Here is a 22,500-nt window from a genome sequence, read left to right as displayed (position 1 = left end):
GTGTTCAACACGTTCTGTGCAGATTCAATCCGCTTCAGATTCAAAACAACAAATATTTGTTTAGAAATGTTTCAGTTTTCCAGCTCTTGATATGGAAGACACTTTGTTTTGTCTTTTATTCAAGCTGCAGAGTTTTGACCTTTTTCACGGCAACTTTGTGTTTGTGGACGACAACTAACCCACGTTCCTGCATCCGCGTTACCGTGTCCGAGATGATGCACAGAAGCTCAACAGGCGACGGACTCGGGTCCTTTTTTAATACTTGTAACCTTTTCCCCGTCAAAGGTCAAAAAAGAAAGTTTTTCTAAATTGTTTTGTTTTTTGCAGAAACGTCTGTTAAGATAAGCGAAAAGAACAAAGTCTTATTCATTAAGTTTACATCAGGGGCCCGATATAAAGATCCATACCATATGTAAATAACAATATATGTTCTGACAACATGATCTCAAAGGTCATGAGAAGGTCACCTTTGCATCTGGAATAGATTACCTTGGTGCCATGAAGTTTGAGGCAATAGAAGTAGATCGATGTATGTTGCCACAGGGTTCGTGCAGCTCCTATATAAGGAGCAGGATTGTCTTTGTCTGAGGGACACTACGCGGTTGTGCTTGGAAGCAGGTAGTGTTCTCATTATTAGTGTTTGTTGTGCAACGAAATAATAATTAATCAGCTATATCTGTGTCTGTGCTTTATTGATTCCTCTCTGTTTCATACCACATGTTGTGAGCCATAAATATCCACGACACGTCTCTTTAAGTTTCAGACCCTCAAACACTCACCAGACGTCCTCCGAGTCTTCGTCACACTCGGCTCCGTATTTACACGTGCTGCACTTCGTGAACTTCTTCCCGACGTCGGAGCCTGAACCTTCGTCTGTAACAAATCACATCAGCAAAGAATAAGATATGCTGGTATTAAATAAATCAGCTGTCAGCTGTTTCACCTCCGGGGTTTATTAAGACAAAGCCCATTAAAGTTTATATATTAATTGATTTAATATTAATAATTAAAATAACATCAAAAAAGTGATTTATTCTGTTATTCTTGAGATTTATAGACCAAATGCACAATATAAAAACAGCATCATATTAAGATAGAAATGATAAATACTATTATTAGGGGGAAATAATAATAAATAAAAACATTTTGAACATCAATAATATTTTAACTGAAATTATTAAATTGTGCTGCAAACAGTGAAATCTGTGACCAGCTGGTTCCTCCTCCGTTAGTTTGTAATTGTGTCTCGTCTGCACTTTATTCATATTTATCTTGCTTGTGGAACATAATCAGCTTTTATTATTATCATTATTATTATTCACACTTCTTTCCAGAACAGTGACTTCATTTCATTTCCAGAACGACCTCCAGCTCCGCTCTGTTCCGGTGACACCGGTGACACGCGTTACTTTCACACACACAGCCGAGTGTGTTCACACACTCCTGGAGCTCATAGAAACACAGCCACACATTATCCTCTGATGATATTATTATTATTATCACCATCATTACAGGAGATGCGTTTAATGCCGTCTCGCATCACGGCGTTCGTTCTTCCGGCGGGTTCAGAGCACACGAGGCGGGGATCATTCATCGGGAAACATTTCATGATTCATCAAGTGTCACTTTGTAATGTGAGAAGAGGAAAAGCTCAGTGGCGTCAACGGGGGAGGAACGGAATCCACAGGAAGTGTAACAACCTGCATCCTGCAGAACTGGTTCCTGAATGCAGTGAAATCCTGTGTTCACACTTACAATATGAATAAAGTTAAATAAATCAGGAAGCATCACTGATAATAACAATAATACAATAACAATAACAATAACACTAATAATAATAATAACAATAATAACAACAACAATAATAACAACAATAATAATAACAATAACACGAATAATAATAATAATAACAATAATAACAACAACAATAATAATAACAATACATAACACATAATAATAATATAATAATAATAATACAATAACACAACAACACTAATAATAATAACAACAACACTAATAATAATAACAATAACAACAACAACAACACTAATAACAATAACAACAACAACACTAATAATAAAAATAACAACACTAAAAACAATAACAACAACAATAATAACAATAACAACAACACTAATAACAATAACACCACTAATAATAATAACAATAACACTGATAATAATAATAACAATAACAACAACACTAATAATAATAATAATAATAATAACAATAATAACATAATAATAATAAAAATAATAACAATAACAATAATAATAATAACAATAATAACAATAATAATAATAATAACAATAATAATAATGATAATAATAATAACAATAATAATATAATGATAATAATAATAATAACAATAATAATAATAATAACAATAATAACAATATTAATAATAATAATAACAATAATACATTTGTAAAAGGTACAATACAATACAATAACGACAAAGTACCAGGAACGACCAGAAATGGAGTCACATGGTTGTTTACAGCGAGTCAAAGTGAAGTGTTAGCAGTAAAACAAGAAGTAAAGAGTAAAAATGTGACAAAATATTCTAAACTCAAGGATGAAACTTTGGCGTACGTGCAGTCTTTTCAAAATAAACTTGGTATGTTGGTTTAACTACGTGGTTATGTTAAGGAAATAAAAGTATGAAAGTGTCCCGACACGCTGGACACCATCAGGAGCTGTGAGCGCTGCAGTGTCTCGCTGCCCTCTGCATATAATAATAATAATAATAATAATAATAATAATAATAATAATGATAATGATAATAATAATAATAATAATAATAATAACACACTTTATCTGTTCTCAAACACACAATGCAGCTCAAAGTGTTTTTCCAAATTAAAAAGTAGACTTTGTTTAAGGCGATAAGCAGTAAGACGCAGTCCTGACGCCAGACTAGTTTTAAAATGTTTATTATGGAACATGTAGACGATGCAGGTGTTTAAACACACAGCTGAGCAGGAGGTCTCACTCTGCTGCACATTTCTTCACACTTTGTTGTAGAAAAATGCGACTTTAAGAGCGACGACGTGTGTGTGTGTGTGTGTGTGTGTGTGTGTGTGTGTGTGTGTGTGTGTGTGTGCAGGCTGACAGATAGGCCTGCTGTGTGTGGTTGTTTTGAACATGGAGAGCTCGCTCGGGGCTCGAGGCTGCCGATCGATGGACGAGGAGCTGCAGCAGCGATACTCTTTGTTTCTGTTGACTGACAGCAGGATGCTGCTGCTTCACAGACCCCCCCCCCCCACCCCCCGTCATGGCTCCCTTCTGAAATATATAAGCCTTGTCATCAGGGTTGATTTTGGGGAAGCCATCATGTGCTCATTTGTCAGCAGAGTGCATGATGGGAGGTAGAATGGAATCTCAGCGACTTATTTTTACACCAGATGCAAAATAAAGAGCAAATTGCACCGAGCGGCAAAGCTTTATTGACGTGTTTACGCTGCAACATCTTCAACACAATGTGTTTGTGATTCGGACTTTGACACGGGACAGTCAGAAGCTGCAAAATCCATGAATCTATAAGCGTCCGCAATTAATTCTTAGTGGATCCGTGTGCGGCTCTGCCAGGCCGTACGGCACGTTTAGGAGGAGAATCTTTTGTTGGTGTCTGAATCTTTGAGCTCTTATCCTGAATAAAAATAACTTTCAGCTCAGAAGCAAACCCTGTCAGTCTTTAAACCTCACATCATCACAGTACGACTCCTGTGTGGCTTCACCGTCTGCTGGGAAAAAGCAAATTCCTTTAATCCAAAGCTAAAAAGCAGCATCACACATGATGAGGATGTTCAAAGCTTGGATGATTCTGCAGAGAACTGATCCACCACGAGCAGGATGTGATTCTCTTGAGAGGCCTGGAGCTTTAACACGGCAGGAGCATCACGTGTGAAAAGGCTCAGCGCAGCGACACCCCTGCACGCTGTATCTCATTATATTACTAATAAACAGGCTTATCACTTCAGGATTATGTACATTGAAAAAGAAAAGAATTAGGCAGCAAAGCTTCTGACAGGTGTGTTCGGGAGTAACAGACACCGTAAGGCTTAATCGTTTCTCTCTGTGGCTTGACCGGTCGATCGGGGGGGATCACCATCATCAACTCAGCGGAAGCCCCGCCCTCATGCAGATGGTGGAGACAGCGTCTCTCTGGAGGTCCACTCCAATTAAACTCCCCAGCAGCCACATTAACAACAAACACTGTGGTCGGCTCACAGATGGTCGGAGCTTCACTCCGCAGGGAGGAGTTACTGCAGAGACTGAAACGCTCCACACAATCTTTATAAGATGAGTTAATATTCAACGAGGGGGGGGGCAGAGATACAACAGGAGTGGGGCCGTGTCAGACCTCGGCAGGTTCTGCGTGCGGACGGCAGATAAAGACTGTAATTGTTTCCTGCTTCACTTTCACTCGGAGCAAAAGTGAAGCAGGAAATTAAATCTTTAAAAAGCCCAAAATGTAGAAAAAGGAAACTCACCGTCTCCGTCTCCTGAACCAGAACCATGATCTGTGAAGACACAAGAGACACAACAACGCTCACTTATTGATTATATATATAAATAAAGACGTATCCAGGATAATCATAAGTTCATTTTGTTTGTTGTTTCAGGCGGACTGTTGGTCGTTTGTTTTGGTTCACTTTCATCTGAACTGAAGAGAAAGTGTTCCACATGTGGAGTCAGGAACGATGTTAGCATAGCTTAGCATAAAGACTGGAAGCAGAGGGAAGCAGCTAGCATGGTCTGAGTCGCAGTTCATAAATACACCTTTAAAGCTGATCAACAGCATTCATCTCACTTGCATCATCGGGGAACACAGCGGAGATATAATCTGACTGCTTCTGATCGTCTCTAAGTCTCTGGTTGATGTGTGAACACGATGCTTCAGCTGTATCCTGACATCATGATGAAGGTTTGCAGGTCAGCTGCTACACACTGGAACTTTATTGGCTTGCTGCCTTTTTAACTTAGTTAGGTGCTAAATTATTGTCCTTATATTAAGAAATGTAGTTTTTTAAAAGAGGAAAAAGGTTAATTTCAGACCCTGAGACTTAAAGGGTTCAGATGAGCTGCAAAATATAAGAGGCCATCTGGCAAATGAAGTCTGTCTGTCTCAACTGAATCTCAAAAACTAGTTTGTGTTTGTTATGGGGAGATAATTTCTGATGATGAACCAAGAAATATTTTGAGCATAAACTTTACAAACTGATATAAATCTGACTGTAACTGTAGGTAACACACACACTGACTGTAACTGTAGGTAACACACACACTGACTGTAACTATAGGTAACACACACACTGACTGTAACTGTAGGACACACACACTGACTGTAACTGTAGGTAACACACACACTGACTGTAACTGTAGGACACACACACACTGACTAACTCTAGGTAACACACACTGACTGTAACTGTAGGTAACACACACACTGACTGTAACTGTAGGTAACACACACACTGACTGTAACTGTAGGTAACACACACACTGACTGTAACTATAGGTAACACACACACTGACTGTAACTGTAGGACACACACACTGACTGTAACTGTAGGTAACACACACACTGACTGTAACTGTAGGACACACACACACTGACTGTAACTGTAGGTAACACACACACTGACTGTAACTATAGGTAACACACACACTGACTAACTGTAGGACACACACACTGACTGTAACTGTAGGTAACACACACACTGACTGTAACTGTATGACACACACACTGACTGTAACTATAGGTAACACACACACACTGACTGTAACTGTAGGACACACACACTGACTGTAACTGTAGGTAACACACACACTGACTGTAACTGTAGGACACACACACTGACTGTAACTGTAGGTAACACACACACTGACTGTAACTGTAGGACACACACACTGACTGTAACTGTAGGTAACACACACACTGACTGTAACTGTAGGTAACACACACACTGACTGTAACTGTAGGTAACACACACACTGACTGTAACTGTAGGTAACACACACACTGACTGTAACTGTAGGACACACACACTGACTGTAACTGTAGGTAACACACACTGACTGTAACTGTAGGTAACACACACACACTGACTGTAACTGTAGGTAACACACACACTGACTGTAACTGTAGGTAACACACACACTGACTGTAACTGTAGGACACACACACTGACTGTAACTGTAGGACACACACACTGACTGTAACTGTAGGTAACACACACACTGACTGTAACTGTAGGACACACACACTGACTGTAACTGTAGGTAACACACACACTGACTGTAACTGTAGGTAACACACACACTGACTGTAACTGTATGTAACACACACACACTGACTGTAACTGTAGGTAACACACACACTGACTGTAACTGTAGGTAACACACACTGACTGTAACTGTAGGTAACACACACACTGACTGTAACTGTAGGTAACACACACACACTGACTAACTGTAGGTAACACACACACTGACTGTAACTGTAGGTAACACACACACTGACTGTAACTGTAGGTAACACACACACTGACTGTAACTGTAGGTAACACACACACTGACTGTAACTGTAGGTAAGGACACTTTGTTTGTCTTTTATTCAAGTGCAGAGTTTTGGACCTTTTCACGGCAACTTTGTGTTGTGGACGACAACTAACCCACGTTCCTGACATCGCGTTTACCGTGTCCGAGATGATGCAGAAGCTCAACAGGCGACGGACTCGGGTCCTTTTTAATACTTGTAACCTTTCCCCGTCAAGGTCAAAAAAGAAAGTTTTTATCTAAATTGTTTTGTTTTTTGCAGAAACGTTGTTAAGATAAGCGAAAAGAACAAAGTCTTATTCATTAAGTTTACATCAGGAGCCCGATATAAAGATCCATACCATATGTAAAATAACAATATATGTTCTAACAACATGATCTCAAAGGTTCATAAGAAGGTCACCTGCATCTGGAATAGATTACCTTGGTGCGTGAAGTTTGAGGGCAATAGAAGTAGATCGAGTATGTTGCGGCAGGGTCTTGAGGCAGCTCCTATATGAGATATATATATATATATATAAGATTGTCTTGTCTGAGGGACACTACGCGGTTTGCTTGGAAGCAGGTAGTGTTCTTCATTTATAGGTTTGTTGTGCAACGAAATAATAATTAATCAGCTATATCTGTGTTGTGCTTATTGATTCCTCTCTGTTTCATACCCATGTGTGAGCCATAAATATCCACGACACGTCTCTTTAAGTTTCAGACCCTAAAACACTCACCAGACGTCCTCCGAGTCTTCGTCACACTCGGCTCCGTATTTACACGTGCTGCACTTCGTGAACTTCTTCCCGACGTCGGAGGCCTGAACCTTCGTCTGTAACAAATCACATCAGCAAAGAATAAGATATGTGGTATTAAATTAAATCAGCTGTCAGCTGTTTCACCTCCGGGGTTATTAAGACCAAAGCCCATTAAAGTTTATATATTAATTGATTTAATATATAATTAAAATAACATCAAAAAAGTGATTTATTCTGTTATTCTTGAGATTTATAGACCAAATGCACAATATAAAAACAGCATCAATTAAGATAAGAAATGATAAATACTATTATTAGGGGGAAATAATAATAAATAAAACATTTTGAACATCAATAATATTTTAACCTGAAATTATTAAATTGTGCTGCAAACAGTGAAATCTGTGACCAGCTGGTTCTCCTCCGTTAGTTGTAATTGTGGTCGTCTGCATTTATTCATATTTATCTTGCTTGTGGAACATAATCAGCTTTTATTATACATTATTATTATTCACACTTCTTTCCAGAACAGTGACTTCATTTCATTTCCAGAACGACCTCAGCTCCGCTCTGTTCCGGTGACACCGGTGACCACGCGTTTACTTCACACACACAGCGAGTGTGTTCACACACTCCTGGAGCTCATAGAAACAACAGCCACACATTATCCTCTGATGATATTATTATTATTTCACCATCATTACAGGAGATGCGTGTAATGCCGTCTCGATCACGGCGTTCGTTCTCCGGCGGGTCAGAGCACACGAGGCGGGGATCATTCATCGGGAAAACATTTTCATGATTATCAGTGTAACTTGTAATGTGAAGGTAGCATGCGTAGAGACGAAGCAGGCACGCGGAGCAGGGAACGCTACACACAAAGAGGAAATGAAACAGTGAAAGAGAGAAGAACAAGAAACAAGAACGAACAAGAGAAAGAAACGAACAAGAAGAAACAAACAACAAGAGTACACTACACAATGGAAAAGAACAGAAAAACAAACAGGAAGACGAAGAACAAAAACATAAACACGAAACAAGAACAACAACATAAGAAGAAGAACAAAACAACAACAACAACACGAAAAACAAAGAACAACAACAACAACAAAAAAAAACAACAACACAAAACAAGAACAACAACACGAAAACAAAAACAACAAACAACACTAAAAGAAACCAAACCAACACCAACAAACAAACAACAACAAATAAAAACAAAACAACAACACTAATAATAAAGAATAACACCACAATAATAAAACAATAACACGGAAATAAGAAGTAACAAAAAAAACAACACTAATAATAAAATAACAATAATAACAATAAATAATCATAATAAAAATAATATACAAATAATATAATAATAACAATAATAATAAACATAATAATAATAAGTATGATAATAATAATTAAATAATGATAATAATAATGATTAATAATAATAAAATAATAATAATAATAAACAATAATAATAAACAATATAATAATAATAATAACAATAATACATTTGTAAAAGGTACAATACAATACAATAACCGACAAAGTACCAGGAACGACCAGAAGAAATGGAGTCACATGTGGTGTTTACAGCGAGTCAAAGTGAAGTGTAGCAGTAAAACAAGAAGTAAGAGTAAAAATGTGACAAATATTCTAAACTCAAGGATGAAACTTTGGCGTACGTGCAGTCTTTTCAAAATAACTTGGTATGTTGGTTAATAGTGGTTATGTTAAGGAAAAAAAAGTATGAAAGTGTCCCGACACGCTGGACACATCAGGAGCTGTGAGCGCTGCAGTGTCTCGCTGCCTCTGCAGATATAATAATAATAATAATAAATAATGATAATAATAATAATGAATATAATATATAATAAAATAATAATAATAAAAACACACTTTATCTGTTCTCAAACACACAATGCAGTCAAAGTGTTTTTCAAATTAAAAAGTAGACTTTGTTTAAGGCGATAAGCATTAAGACGCAGTTCCGACGCCAGACTAGTTTTAAAATGTTATTTATGGAAACATGTAGACGATGCAGGTGTTTAAACAACAGCTGAGCAGGAGGTCTCACTCTGCTGCACATTTCTTCACACTTTGTTGTAAGAAAAATGCGACTTTAAGAGCGAGACGTGTGTGTGTGTGTGGTGTGTGTGTGTGGGTGTGTGTGTGTGTGTGCAGGCTGACAGATAGGCACGCTGTGTGTGGTTGTTTTGAACATGGAGAGCTCGCTCGGGCTCGAGGCTGCCGATCGATGGACGAGGAGCTGCGCACGATACTCTTGTTTCTGTGACTGACAGCAGGATGCTGCTGCTTCACAGACCCCCCCCCCCACCCCCCGTCATGGCTCCCTCTGAAATATATAAGCCTTGTCATCAGGGTTGATTTTGGGGAAGCCATCAGTGATCATTTGTCAGCAGAGTGCATGATGGGAGGTAGAATGGAATCTCAGCGACTTTTTTACACCAGATGCAAAAAAATAAAGAGCAAATTGCACCGAGCGGCAAAGCTTTATTGACGTGTTTACGCTGCAACATCTTCAACACAATGTGTTTTGTGATTCGGACTTTGACACGGGACAGTCAGAAGCTGAAAATCCATGAATTATAAGCGTCCGAATTAATCTTAGTGGATCCGTGTGCGGGCTCTGCCAGGCCGTACGGCACGTTTAGGAGGAGAATTTCTGTTGGTGGAATCTTGAGCTCTATCCTGAATAAAAATAAAACTTTCAGCTCAGAAGCAAACCCTGTCAGTCTTTTAAACCTCACATCATCACAGACGACTCCTGTGTGGCTCACCGTTGCTGGGAAAAAAGCAAATTCCTTAATCCAAAGCTAAAAAGCAGCATCACACATGATGAGGATGTTCAAAGCTTGGATGATTCTGCAGAGAACTGATCCACCACGAGCAGGATGTGTGATTCTCTTGAAGGAGCCTGAGCTTTAACACGGCAGGGCATCACTGTGTGAAAAGGCTCAGCGCAGCGACACCCACTGCACGCTATATCTCATTATATTACTAATAAACAGGCTTATCACTTCAGGATTATGTACATTGAAAAAGAAAAGAATTAGGCAGCCAAAGTTCTGACAGGTGTGTTCGGGATACAGACACCGTAAGGCTTAATGTTTCTCTCTGTGGAGTTGACGGCGATCGGGGGGGATCACCATCATCAACCAGGAGGAACGTGAAGAGATGATTATTATTTACAGTGTTGGCGAGCAGCTTTACACACGTGGGGCTCATTAGAGGTAAGTAATAAAGTAATAAACTCGATCTGCACGACAGGATCTGTTGATGCCTTTATTCAGTGCGATAAATAATATCTTAATCTTCATCTCAATAATAAACTTTAGTGTTTCCGTTTATTCAATAACTTTAGTTACTTTGATGAATCAGATCATTAAAACCAAATATAACTGATAAAGAAATAAACTCCTCGTTTACCTGATTACCTGACTCATTAACATAATATATTTTATTTGGTACTTTGAGTATATTTAATGCAGGACTTCTACTTGTAACAGAGTATTTGTACACGAGTATTACTACGTTCACCACAGATCACAGTACTGCAGATATGACCCCACATTTCCTCTGGACGTGTATCAAGGTGTGTGTTGACGCCTGGAGGAGTCCCGGCTCCCGCGGAGACGAGCTGCACGCTCGGTTTGCGGGTTAATTAAAAACACCGGCGATTAGACGCGTTCATTTGTGTGACACGTTCAGTAACGAGGCTGATTTATGGCAGCGAGGAAACGGTCACAGTTGTGCAGTCAGCAGCGTCCACAACATCAATCCTGCGTTTTACTACATCAGCAACTTAATGTGGAGTAAAGATCTCCGTCCGTGCTACAGAATACATAACCAGTTCCAACAGTGCAGGTAGATTTAAGATCAGTAAGACTCTTTAATGTCGGTTCAGTTTGAAACAGAACATTTGGTGAATTATCTGAACAATAGGTGTTGCAGAAAGACGACATTTGAGCACTTTGAAGACTTCTGAAAGATTAAGCTAAAGCTTAGTTAACACCAATTAAGGAATTATTGGATGTTTTCTTTGACTTTCTAAGGACCCGCAGGAACCTGTAAAGTTGAGTTTCAGAAGTGGAAATACATAAAGAAATAAACAAACTCAGAGACAAGTTGAGACAAGAGGACAAAAGAGCTTCACACTCTAGACACATAAGAAGAAAGTAAAAGGTATGAACGGAGAAATGAAGTAAAGAAATAAGAAAGCCTGTAACCGGCTGTCAGGTGAGGTTCCAGCAGTGAAGGAAGGAAAGTCTGCAAAACTACACGAGTCAGAAAGTGAGTCTGCTCAGAGATCGTCTCTTTCATTCAGAGAGCTCACAGATGATGGGATTCTGGAGGAGGAGGGAGGAGGCAGGAGGCAGGAGGCAGGAGGGAGGAGGGAGGAGGGAGGAGGCAGGCAGGAGGCAGGAGAGGAGGGAGGAGGGAGGAGGGAGGAGGGAGGAGGGAGGGGGAGGAGGGAGGAGCTAGGAGGCAGGAGGCAGGAGGCAGGAGGCAGGAGGCAGGAGGAGGAGGGAGGAGGGAGGAGGCAGGAGGGAGGAGGAGGAGGAGGGAGGAGCTAGGAGGCAGGAGGCAGGAGGCAACGCCTGGTTCTTCCACCTTAAGAATCACACTGAGATCTTAAGTTGTCCTTCCTGACAGACTTACTGAAGGGTGTGAAACCCTTAAACTGTTTAACACGTATTATATTCAAGGAAACTTTTAGATTTGAGAGAAAATCTTAATTTAAGGAGTTTTGTGAAACTAGTGGTGAATGTTTTCATGAACAAGGAGTATTTGATGTGTTGAATCTATAATTAAAACATCTTAATGAAGAACAGAAACAATCTGTGTTCATAGTTAACACACGTCACGTCTCCGCAGGATCACGTGTGAATCTCAAGAAGCCGAGAACATAATGAGTCTTTGTTGTGTTTGTTTCTCTCCTCATCATCACGTGAGTATTACAAAGTCATTCTGTGGTTTTGAAAAGCCTAAAATGTAACTTGTTCAGTTTTCTACATTAACGCTCGGGATGTGATGTCACATGAGAAACCTGCCCACAGCGCAGAGGGGAGGAGTCTCACCGGGACACCTGCCCAGGTGTTTGACGTCGATCTGCTCCTGCTTCATACACGACGCCTCTCGGACCAGACACGGGTTGTTGTAGGAGTTCCCGTCGGTGGCGCACACGGGGTTCTCGTTGTGCCCGCTGCAGTCGATGTTACAGATGCACCTGAAGAAGAAGAAGGAGTCAGGAACAGGAATGTTTCTGTGTGCAGGAGCCTGACCTCTGAACCATCAGCTTCTAAACACGGATCATTCATTCCTCCTGGAGTCTGCACGTGAAGTTCAGACGCGACGAGGAGCTGCATTCATCTCAGGTTTCACTCTGAGAGGTCTGCAGCAAGTCTTTGCGGACATGTTTAAAACATCTAAAACTCTTTTTACACTCACGCAGGACGTTATTTAAGTTTATCTTATTTGTCAATAAATATCAAAACAAACCAAAGGAGGTGATTTATGAACAGACGGCAGCTGGACGAGTGTTCAACACGTTCTGTGCAGATTCAATCCGCTTCAGATTCAAAACAACAAATATTTGTTTAGAAATGTTTCAGTTTTCCAGCTCTTGATATGGAAGACACTTTGTTTTGTCTTTTATTCAAGCTGCAGAGTTTTGACCTTTTTCACGGCAACTTTGTGTTTGTGGACGACAACTAACCCACGTTCCTGCATCCGCGTTACCGTGTCCGAGATGATGCACAGAAGCTCAACAGGCGACGGACTCGGGTCCTTTTTTAATACTTGTAACCTTTTCCCCGTCAAAGGTCAAAAAGAAAGTTTTTCTAAATTGTTTTGTTTTTTGCAGAAACGTCTGTTAAGATAAGCGAAAAGAACAAAGTCTTATTCATTAAGTTTACATCAGGAGCCCGATATAAAGATCCATACCATATGTAAATAACAATATATGTTCTAACAACATGATCTCAAAGGTCATAAGAAGGTCACCTTGCATCTGGAATAGATTACCTTGGTGCCGTGAAGTTTGAGGCAATAGAAGTAGATCGATGTATGTTGCAGCAGGGTTCGTGCAGCTCCTATATGAGATATATATATATATATATAAGATTGTCTTTGTCTGAGGGACACTACGCGGTTGTGCTTGGAAGCAGGTAGTGTTCTCATTATTAGTGTTTGTTGTGCAACGAAATAATAATTAATCAGCTATATCTGTGTCTGTGCTTTATTGATTCCTCTCTGTTTCATACCACATGTTGTGAGCCATAAATATCCACGACACGTCTCTTTAAGTTTCAGACCCTCAAACACTCACCAGACGTCCTCCGAGTCTTCGTCACACTCGGCTCCGTATTTACACGTGCTGCACTTCGTGAACTTCTTCCCGACGTCGGAGCCTGAACCTTCGTCTGTAACAAATCACATCAGCAAAGAATAAGATATGCTGGTATTAAATAAATCAGCTGTCAGCTGTTTCACCTCCGGGGTTTATTAAGACAAAGCCCATTAAAGTTTATATATTAATTGATTTAATATTAATAATTAAAATAACATCAAAAAAGTGATTTATTCTGTTATTCTTGAGATTTATAGACCAAATGCACAATATAAAAACAGCATCATATTAAGATAGAAATGATAAATACTATTATTAGGGGGAAATAATAATAAATAAAAACATTTTGAACATCAATAATATTTTAACTGAAATTATTAAATTGTGCTGCAAACAGTGAAATCTGTGACCAGCTGGTTCCTCCTCCGTTAGTTTGTAATTGTGTCTCGTCTGCACTTTATTCATATTTATCTTGCTTGTGGAACATAATCAGCTTTTATTATTATCATTATTATTATTCACACTTCTTTCCAGAACAGTGACTTCATTTCATTTCCAGAACGACCTCCAGCTCCGCTCTGTTCCGGTGACACCGGTGACACGCGTTACTTTCACACACACAGCCGAGTGTGTTCACACACTCCTGGAGCTCATAGAAACACAGCCACACATTATCCTCTGATGATATTATTATTATTATCACCATCATTACAGGAGATGCGTGTAATGCCGTCTCGCATCACGGCGTTCGTTCTCCGGCGGGTTCAGAGCACACGAGGCGGGGATCATTCATCGGGAAACATTTTCATGATTCATCAAGTGTCACTTTGTAATGTGAGAAGAGGAAAAGCTCAGTGGCGTCAACGGGAGGAACTGAATCCACAGGAAGTGTAACAACCTGCATCCCTGCAGAACTGGTTCCTGAATGCAGTGAAATCCTGTGTTCACACTTACAATATGAATAAAGTTAAATAAATCAGGAAGCATCACTGATAATAACAATAATAACAATAACAATAACAATAACACTAATAATAATAATAACAATAATAACAACAACAATAATAACAACAATAATAATAACATAACACTAATAATATAATAATAATAACAATAATAACAACAACAATAATAATAACAATAATAACAATAACACTAATAATAATAATAATAATAACAATAATAACAACAATAATAACAATAATAATAACAATAACAACAACACTAATAATAATAACAACAATAATAATAACAATAACAACAACAACACTAATAATAATAACAACAACACTAATAATAATAACAATAACAACAACAACAACACTAATAACAATAACAACAACAACACTAATAATAAAAATAACAACACTAAAAACAATAACAACAACAATAATAACAATAACAACAACACTAATAACAATAACACCACTAATAATAATAACAATAACACTGATAATAATAATAACAATAACAACAACACTAATAATAATAATAATAATAATAACAATAATAACAATAATAATAATAAAAATAATAACAATAACAATAATAATAATAACAATAATAACAATAATAATAATAATAACAATAATAATAATGATAATAATAATAACAATAATAATAATAATGATAATAATAATAATAACAATAATAATAATAATAACAATAATAACAATATTAATAATAATAATAACAATAATACATTTGTAAAAGGTACAATACAATACAATAACGACAAAGTACCAGGAACGACCAGAAATGGAGTCACATGGTTGTTTACAGCGAGTCAAAGTGAAGTGTTAGCAGTAAAACAAGAAGTAAAGAGTAAAAATGTGACAAAATATTCTAAACTCAAGGATGAAACTTTGGCGTACGTGCAGTCTTTTCAAAATAAACTTGGTATGTTGGTTTAACTACGTGGTTATGTTAAGGAAATAAAAGTATGAAAGTGTCCCGACACGCTGGACACCATCAGGAGCTGTGAGCGCTGCAGTGTCTCGCTGCCCTCTGCATATAATAATAATAATAATAATAATAATGATAATAATAATAATAATGATAATAATAATAATAATAATAATAATAATAACACACTTTATCTGTTCTCAAACACACAATGCAGCTCAAAGTGTTTTTCCAAATTAAAAAGTAGACTTTGTTTAAGGCGATAAGCATTAAGACGCAGTCCTGACGCCAGACTAGTTTTAAAATGTTTATTATGGAACATGTAGACGATGCAGGTGTTTAAACACACAGCTGAGCAGGAGGTCTCACTCTGCTGCACATTTCTTCACACTTTGTTGTAGAAAAATGCGACTTTAAGAGCGACGACGTGTGTGTGTGTGTGTGTGTGTGTGTGTGTGTGTGTGTGTGTGTGTGTGCAGGCTGACAGATAGGCCTGCTGTGTGTGGTTGTTTTGAACATGGAGAGCTCGCTCGGGGCTCGAGGCTGCCGATCGATGGACGAGGAGCTGCAGCAGCGATACTCTTTGTTTCTGTTGACTGACAGCAGGATGCTGCTGCTTCACAGACCCCCCCCCCCCACCCCCCGTCATGGCTCCCTTCTGAAATATATAAGCCTTGTCATCAGGGTTGATTTTGGGGAAGCCATCATGTGCTCATTTGTCAGCAGAGTGCATGATGGGAGGTAGAATGGAATCTCAGCGACTTATTTTTACACCAGATGCAAAATAAAGAGCAAATTGCACCGAGCGGCAAAGCTTTATTGACGTGTTTACGCTGCAACATCTTCAACACAATGTGTTTGTGATTCGGACTTTGACACGGGACAGTCAGAAGCTGCAAAATCCATGAATCTATAAGCGTCCGCAATTAATTCTTAGTGGATCCGTGTGCGGCTCTGCCAGGCCGTACGGCACGTTTAGGAGGAGAATCTTCTGTTGGTGTCTGAATCTTTGAGCTCTTATCCTGAATAAAAATAACTTTCAGCTCAGAAGCAAACCCTGTCAGTCTTTAAACCTCACATCATCACAGTACGACTCCTGTGTGGCTTCACCGTCTGCTGGGAAAAAGCAAATTCCTTTAATCCAAAGCTAAAAAGCAGCATCACACATGATGAGGATGTTCAAAGCTTGGATGATTCTGCAGAGAACTGATCCACCACGAGCAGGATGTGATTCTCTTGAGAGGCCTGGAGCTTTAACACGGCAGGAGCATCACGTGTGAAAAGGCTCAGCGCAGCGACACCCCTGCACGCTGTATCTCATTATATTACTAATAAACAGGCTTATCACTTCAGGATTATGTACATTGAAAAAGAAAAGAATTAGGCAGCAAAGCTTCTGACAGGTGTGTTCGGGAGTAACAGACACCGTAAGGCTTAATCGTTTCTCTCTGTGGCTTGACCGGTCGATCGGGGGGGATCACCATCATCAACTCAGCGGAAGCCCCGCCCTCATGCAGATGGTGGAGACAGCGTCTCTCTGGAGGTCCACTCCAATTAAACTCCCCAGCAGCCACATTAACAACAAACACTGTGGTCGGCTCACAGATGGTCGGAGCTTCACTCCGCAGGGAGGAGTTACTGCAGAGACTGAAACGCTCCACACAATCTTTATAAGATGAGTTAATATTCAACGAGGGGGGGGGGCAGAGATACAACAGGAGTGGGGCCGTGTCAGACCTCGGCAGGTTCTGCGTGCGGACGGCAGATAAAGACTGTAATTGTTTCCTGCTTCACTTTCACTCGGAGCAAAAGTGAAGCAGGAAATTAAATCTTTAAAAAGCCCAAAATGTAGAAAAAGGAAACTCACCGTCTCCGTCTCCTGAACCAGAACCATGATCTGTGAAGACACAAGAGACACAACAACGCTCACTTATTGATTATATATATAAATAAAGACGTATCCAGGATAATCATAAGTTCATTTTGTTTGTTGTTTCAGGCGGACTGTTGGTCGTTTGTTTTGGTTCACTTTCATCTGAACTGAAGAGAAAGTGTTCCACATGTGGAGTCAGGAACGATGTTAGCATAGCTTAGCATAAAGACTGGAAGCAGAGGGAAGCAGCTAGCATGGTCTGAGTCGCAGTTCATAAATACACCTTTAAAGCTGATCAACAGCATTCATCTCACTTGCATCATCGGGGAACACAGCGGAGATATAATCTGACTGCTTCTGATCGTCTCTAAGTCTCTGGTTGATGTGTGAACACGATGCTTCAGCTGTATCCTGACATCATGATGAAGGTTTGCAGGTCAGCTGCTACACTACTGGAACTTTATTGGCTTGCTGCCTTTTTAACTTAGTTAGGTGCTAAATTATTGTCCTTATATTAAGAAATGTAGTTTTTTAAAAGAGGAAAAAGGTTAATTTCAGACCCTGAGACTTAAAGGGTTCAGATGAGCTGCAAAATATAAGAGGCCATCTGGCAAATGAAGTCTGTCTGTCTCAACTGAATCTCAAAAACTAGTTTGTGTTTGTTATGGGGAGATAATTTCTGATGATGAACCAAGAAATATTTTGAGCATAAACTTTACAAACTGATATAAATCTGACTGTAACTGTAGGTAACACACACACTGACTGTAACTGTAGGTAACACACACACTGACTGTAACTATAGGTAACACACACACTGACTGTAACTGTAGGACACACACACTGACTGTAACTGTAGGTAACACACACACTGACTGTAACTGTAGGTAACACACACACTGACTGTAACTGTAGGTAACACACACACTGACTGTAACTGTAGGTAACACACACACTGACTGTAACTGTAGGTAACACACACACTGACTGTAACTGTAGGTAACACACACACTGACTAACTGTAGGTAACACACACACACTGACTAACTGTAGGTAACACACACACTGACTGTAACTGTAGGTAACACACACACTGACTGTAACTGTAGGTAACACACACACTGACTGTAACTGTAGGTAACACACACACTGACTGTAACTGTAGGTAACACACACACTGACTGTAACTGTAGGTAACACACACACACTGAGTGTAACTGTAGGACACACACACTGACTGTAACTGTAGGTTACACACACACTGACTGTAACTGTAGGTTACACACACACTGACTGTAACTGTAGGTTACACACACACTGACTGTAACTGTAGGTAACACACACACTGACTGTAACTGTAGGTAACACACACACTGACTGTAACTGTAGGTAACACACACACACTGAGTGTAACTGTAGGACACACACACTGACTGTAACTGTAGGTTACACACACACTGACTGTAACTGTAGGTAACACACACACTGACTAACTGTAGGTAACACACACTGACTGTAACTGTAGGTAACACACACACTGACTGTAACTGTAGGTAACACACACACACTGAGTGTAACTGTAGGACACACACACTGACTGTAACTGTAGGACACACACACTGACTGTAACTGTAGGTAACACACACACTGACTGTAACTGTAGGACACACACACTGACTGTAACTGTAGGTAACACACACACTGACTGTAACTGTAGGTAACACACACACTGACTGTAACTGTAGGTAACACACACACTGACTGTAACTGTAGGACACACACACTGACTGTAACTGTAGGACACACACACTGACTGTAACTGTAGGACACACTCAGACGTACTGCAGCGGTCCAGCAGCTGCATCAGGAAATGCACTCCGACAGTATAAATATTGGCGCTGCAACCTTGAATTAAGAAAATGGACGCCGTGTTCGGAGCTTCTGGTACGTCGCTGTTGCATTAAGAAATGGACAACAGATGCTTTGTTCAATTAAATTTCACCTTTTCTTCTGCACTTTTTTTTGTTTTTCACAGGGAAAGGAGGTAGAAACGGAGAGTGAGCCGAGATATCAATGATTCTGTCAGTGCGTTATTGACTAAACCCTAAAGAGTTTGGTTTCAAACTGCAGGTGTTACACTGCTTTAATCTCTTAAAAGAAGAAAAAACTGTTCCTGGTGTGAATAATGTGCATTTACTAATGAGAAAATCGCTTTAAGTGAAAAGATTGAAAGTCTTCTTCTTCTTTATCTGATAACGAGCAGTCGAAACACGCTGATGAGGGAAAGGAGCCGTTTGTTAAGTGAAGCCTGCTAGTTGTTTAACATGACACATCTGTATTTGTGTATCTGAGGTGAGGAGGTATAAAGAGAGGAGGCAACAGGAAAGGAAGGGAGAAAGATAGGTGTTGGAAGGAAGAGATTAAGGTATGTTATTATGTAGGAAGGTAAGTAGGTAGGTAGGTGGTGGCTCTGTAGGTAGGACGACAGGTATATGCTAACAGAGGTATGTCCACATAGTGGTTAAGGAAGGAACGGCAGGAAGGTAGGAGGCTAAGGAGGAAGGGAGAATAGAAGGGCAGTAAATATAGAAACAAGGAAGGTAGAGAGGAAGGAAAGTAGGCAGGTATAAAGGGAGGGAGGAGAGAAATGTAACTGTGGGAAGAACATTATGGACTAGGGACAGTTATATGTAGGGAGGGAAGAAGAGAGTGAGGAAATCATAAGTGGGAAGGTGAAGTAAAGGTATGAAGGGAGAAGGAGAAATAAGGGCAGGAAGGTATTAGGAAATGAAATGAGCAGGGCAGGTGTAGAGGTAAGACAAGGTGGGAAGGTAGGTAGGAGAGATGGTGTGTAGGTAGCTGATAAAAACAAGATGTTTCTGAGCTGCAGATCTGAAGAGACAAACACTGTCTGATCAATAATCTTCAAAGCTCTGAGAAGAGAAATCTGTGAAACACTTTCAAACCGTTTCCATCAGCAGATACTGCAGATCAGATGGAAACATTATTCCAGATATCTGCACCAGAGAATATCTGAACAACGGAATAAAAAGCAGAAAGTCTTTCAGTCAAACTTTCCCCTCGGCTGCAGCCTCACAAATCAACTGATCCTCCGGTGGATAAAAACTCACGAGTTTCTGCAGCAGCTGAAGAATCGGACGCTGCAGCAGCAGAGTCAATAAAAGCTGCTGAGGAAATGAAACGTGGCTGACCCTGTGTTTAATGAAGCACGCCGAGCGTTCCCTGCTTCCTCTGCTGCAGTCCATGTGTGCGAATCACTCAGATGTTTCTCTGAAGTCTTTGTGGCGTTTATGATGCGATACCCAACAGTAAAACTACACTCGTTGATTTATTTCTTGTCCAGCTCTTTGTGGCTCTTTTGAACCTTGTTGGTCCGGACCAGGATGTAAAAATAAAATGTCCAAAAGATTTCCCAAAAGCTGTTCAGTTCAAACAGAAATAAAAGAGCAGAACAGTACTACTTGGCTAAACAACAGAGCTAACGCTAACGAAGCTAACGCTAACGAAGCTAACAGCTAACGCTAACGAAGGTTCCATTGAATTAAATTATGATGCGTTCAAGCTTTATTCAGTAAAAAGGAGTATTGGGCGAAGGTAATTTATAACATCATGATGTGTTCAAATGTAATCTTGTAAAATGTATTTTTAGTTATTTTTAAACTTGAATAAGTCGTTTGAAGGAGATGTTTTCACAGCAATATAAAATAAATATTAGAGGGAATTAGAGCTGTTTACCTTCCTGACACGAGCAGCTTTTAATGCATCATTAAAACTACTACTTTTTATAAAAGCAAATATTTAAATGCAATCAGTTATTTCTTAATCATATGAATTGAGCGTTTTTATTCTTAGAACCACAACAAAGTAAAAGGATAACATTTAGTAACACTGACTTCGGGACAGTGTCGACAATAAAAAGATGAACTTGTGTTTTGAACTTTGAGAACTGCTTTTATTTGAAGGGTCACTTCTCACTGTGCCACTTCAAAACGTTTATTCTTGAACTTCAAATTGAAACGCCAAAAGTAATTGAACTCGACAACAAAACCCAAACTCAACGTCCACTTACTAGCTTTTGTGCAGATCATCTAATCTATGAAGCTGAAAGTATCGGACACATTATAATGCTGGACTGATATACGACATGATGTCCCAAATGTCCAATCAATCCAATATTTGTACAGATATTTCATTTAAAAAACACAAATGGTATACATATAAAGTCAGTAGGATTCATCCTGGTCATGACTTTCTTATCATTTGGACACAACTCACTACATATACTGTACAACACAGCTTTAAAGCAGAAATGTTACATGTTATAACCCTACCATACAGCACATACTCTCCTTTTAATGACGTTCATCTGAAACTTTCCCGTTTGTTAACACAAGAAACAAGAGGAAGTCGTACCAAAGCCTCAGGAAGGTGTCACGCTCATCCTTTCTGTCTAAAAGCCAACAACACAGGTTTTTAAAGAGAAGTAACTCTGGCCTGAGGCTGTGGAGGCTCAGACCTTCAGCTCTGGAGCGGCTGACCTGTGATCAGAACCCGGCGTGGACGTCTCAGCCTCCCCACCTCCCGCAGCAGCCTCCTCTCCTGCTCTGGGGAATAAACCCAGCTGAGTATTTCTGCCGTCGCCTCGACTCACTACTGCCGAACGCTCCAATTACAGGAAGCATAAATCTCAGGGAGAGGAAATTGCTGAAGGACAGGAGGGAGGCGAGGGATGCAGAGGGCATATCGCAGCGCCGGGTCCCCGGTGTAACGGGTAATAAGAGCAGAGCGCCGGGCGGTGCCTCCTGGGAAATCAGGCCGCTGCCCCTACAGATGGAGTTGACCGCCACCACCACCGCTGCTGTGGTGTTACTGTAAGTTTCCTAAACACATCTCAAGAGTGGGATGAGAACATAAACCCTGACTGGCCTGCAGAGACGTCTGTATCCAGAGAGCTTTGTTTCTGCCTCAGCGTGATATACAACTGCTGATCGTTCAGCTGTGGAAGATTAAACCTGCAGGTT

General features: G+C 39.8%; 1 protein-coding gene across 1 annotated transcript in view; it reads right to left on the bottom strand.

Moving 5' to 3' along the window:
* The window catches only part of tmeff1a (transmembrane protein with EGF-like and two follistatin-like domains 1a), an 88,627-nt gene that overhangs the window by 19,784 nt on the left and 46,343 nt on the right, over positions 1–22,500 (bottom strand). Inside the window, exons 4-5 of the mRNA XM_029452676.1 lie at positions 17,453–17,482; positions 13,665–13,753 (exon numbers count right to left, since the gene is read on the bottom strand). Coding sequence (XP_029308536.1) covers positions 13,665–13,753; positions 17,453–17,482 — 119 coding nt within the window. The remainder of the gene's footprint in view (positions 1–13,664; positions 13,754–17,452; positions 17,483–22,500) is intronic.

This window comes from Cottoperca gobio, chromosome 17, assembly GCF_900634415.1.
Source record: "Cottoperca gobio chromosome 17, fCotGob3.1, whole genome shotgun sequence".
Classification (NCBI taxonomy): domain Eukaryota; kingdom Metazoa; phylum Chordata; class Actinopteri; order Perciformes; family Bovichtidae; genus Cottoperca; species Cottoperca gobio.
The sequence above is the reverse complement of the archived record's forward strand: the minus strand, read 5'-3'. Positions and strand labels throughout refer to the sequence as shown.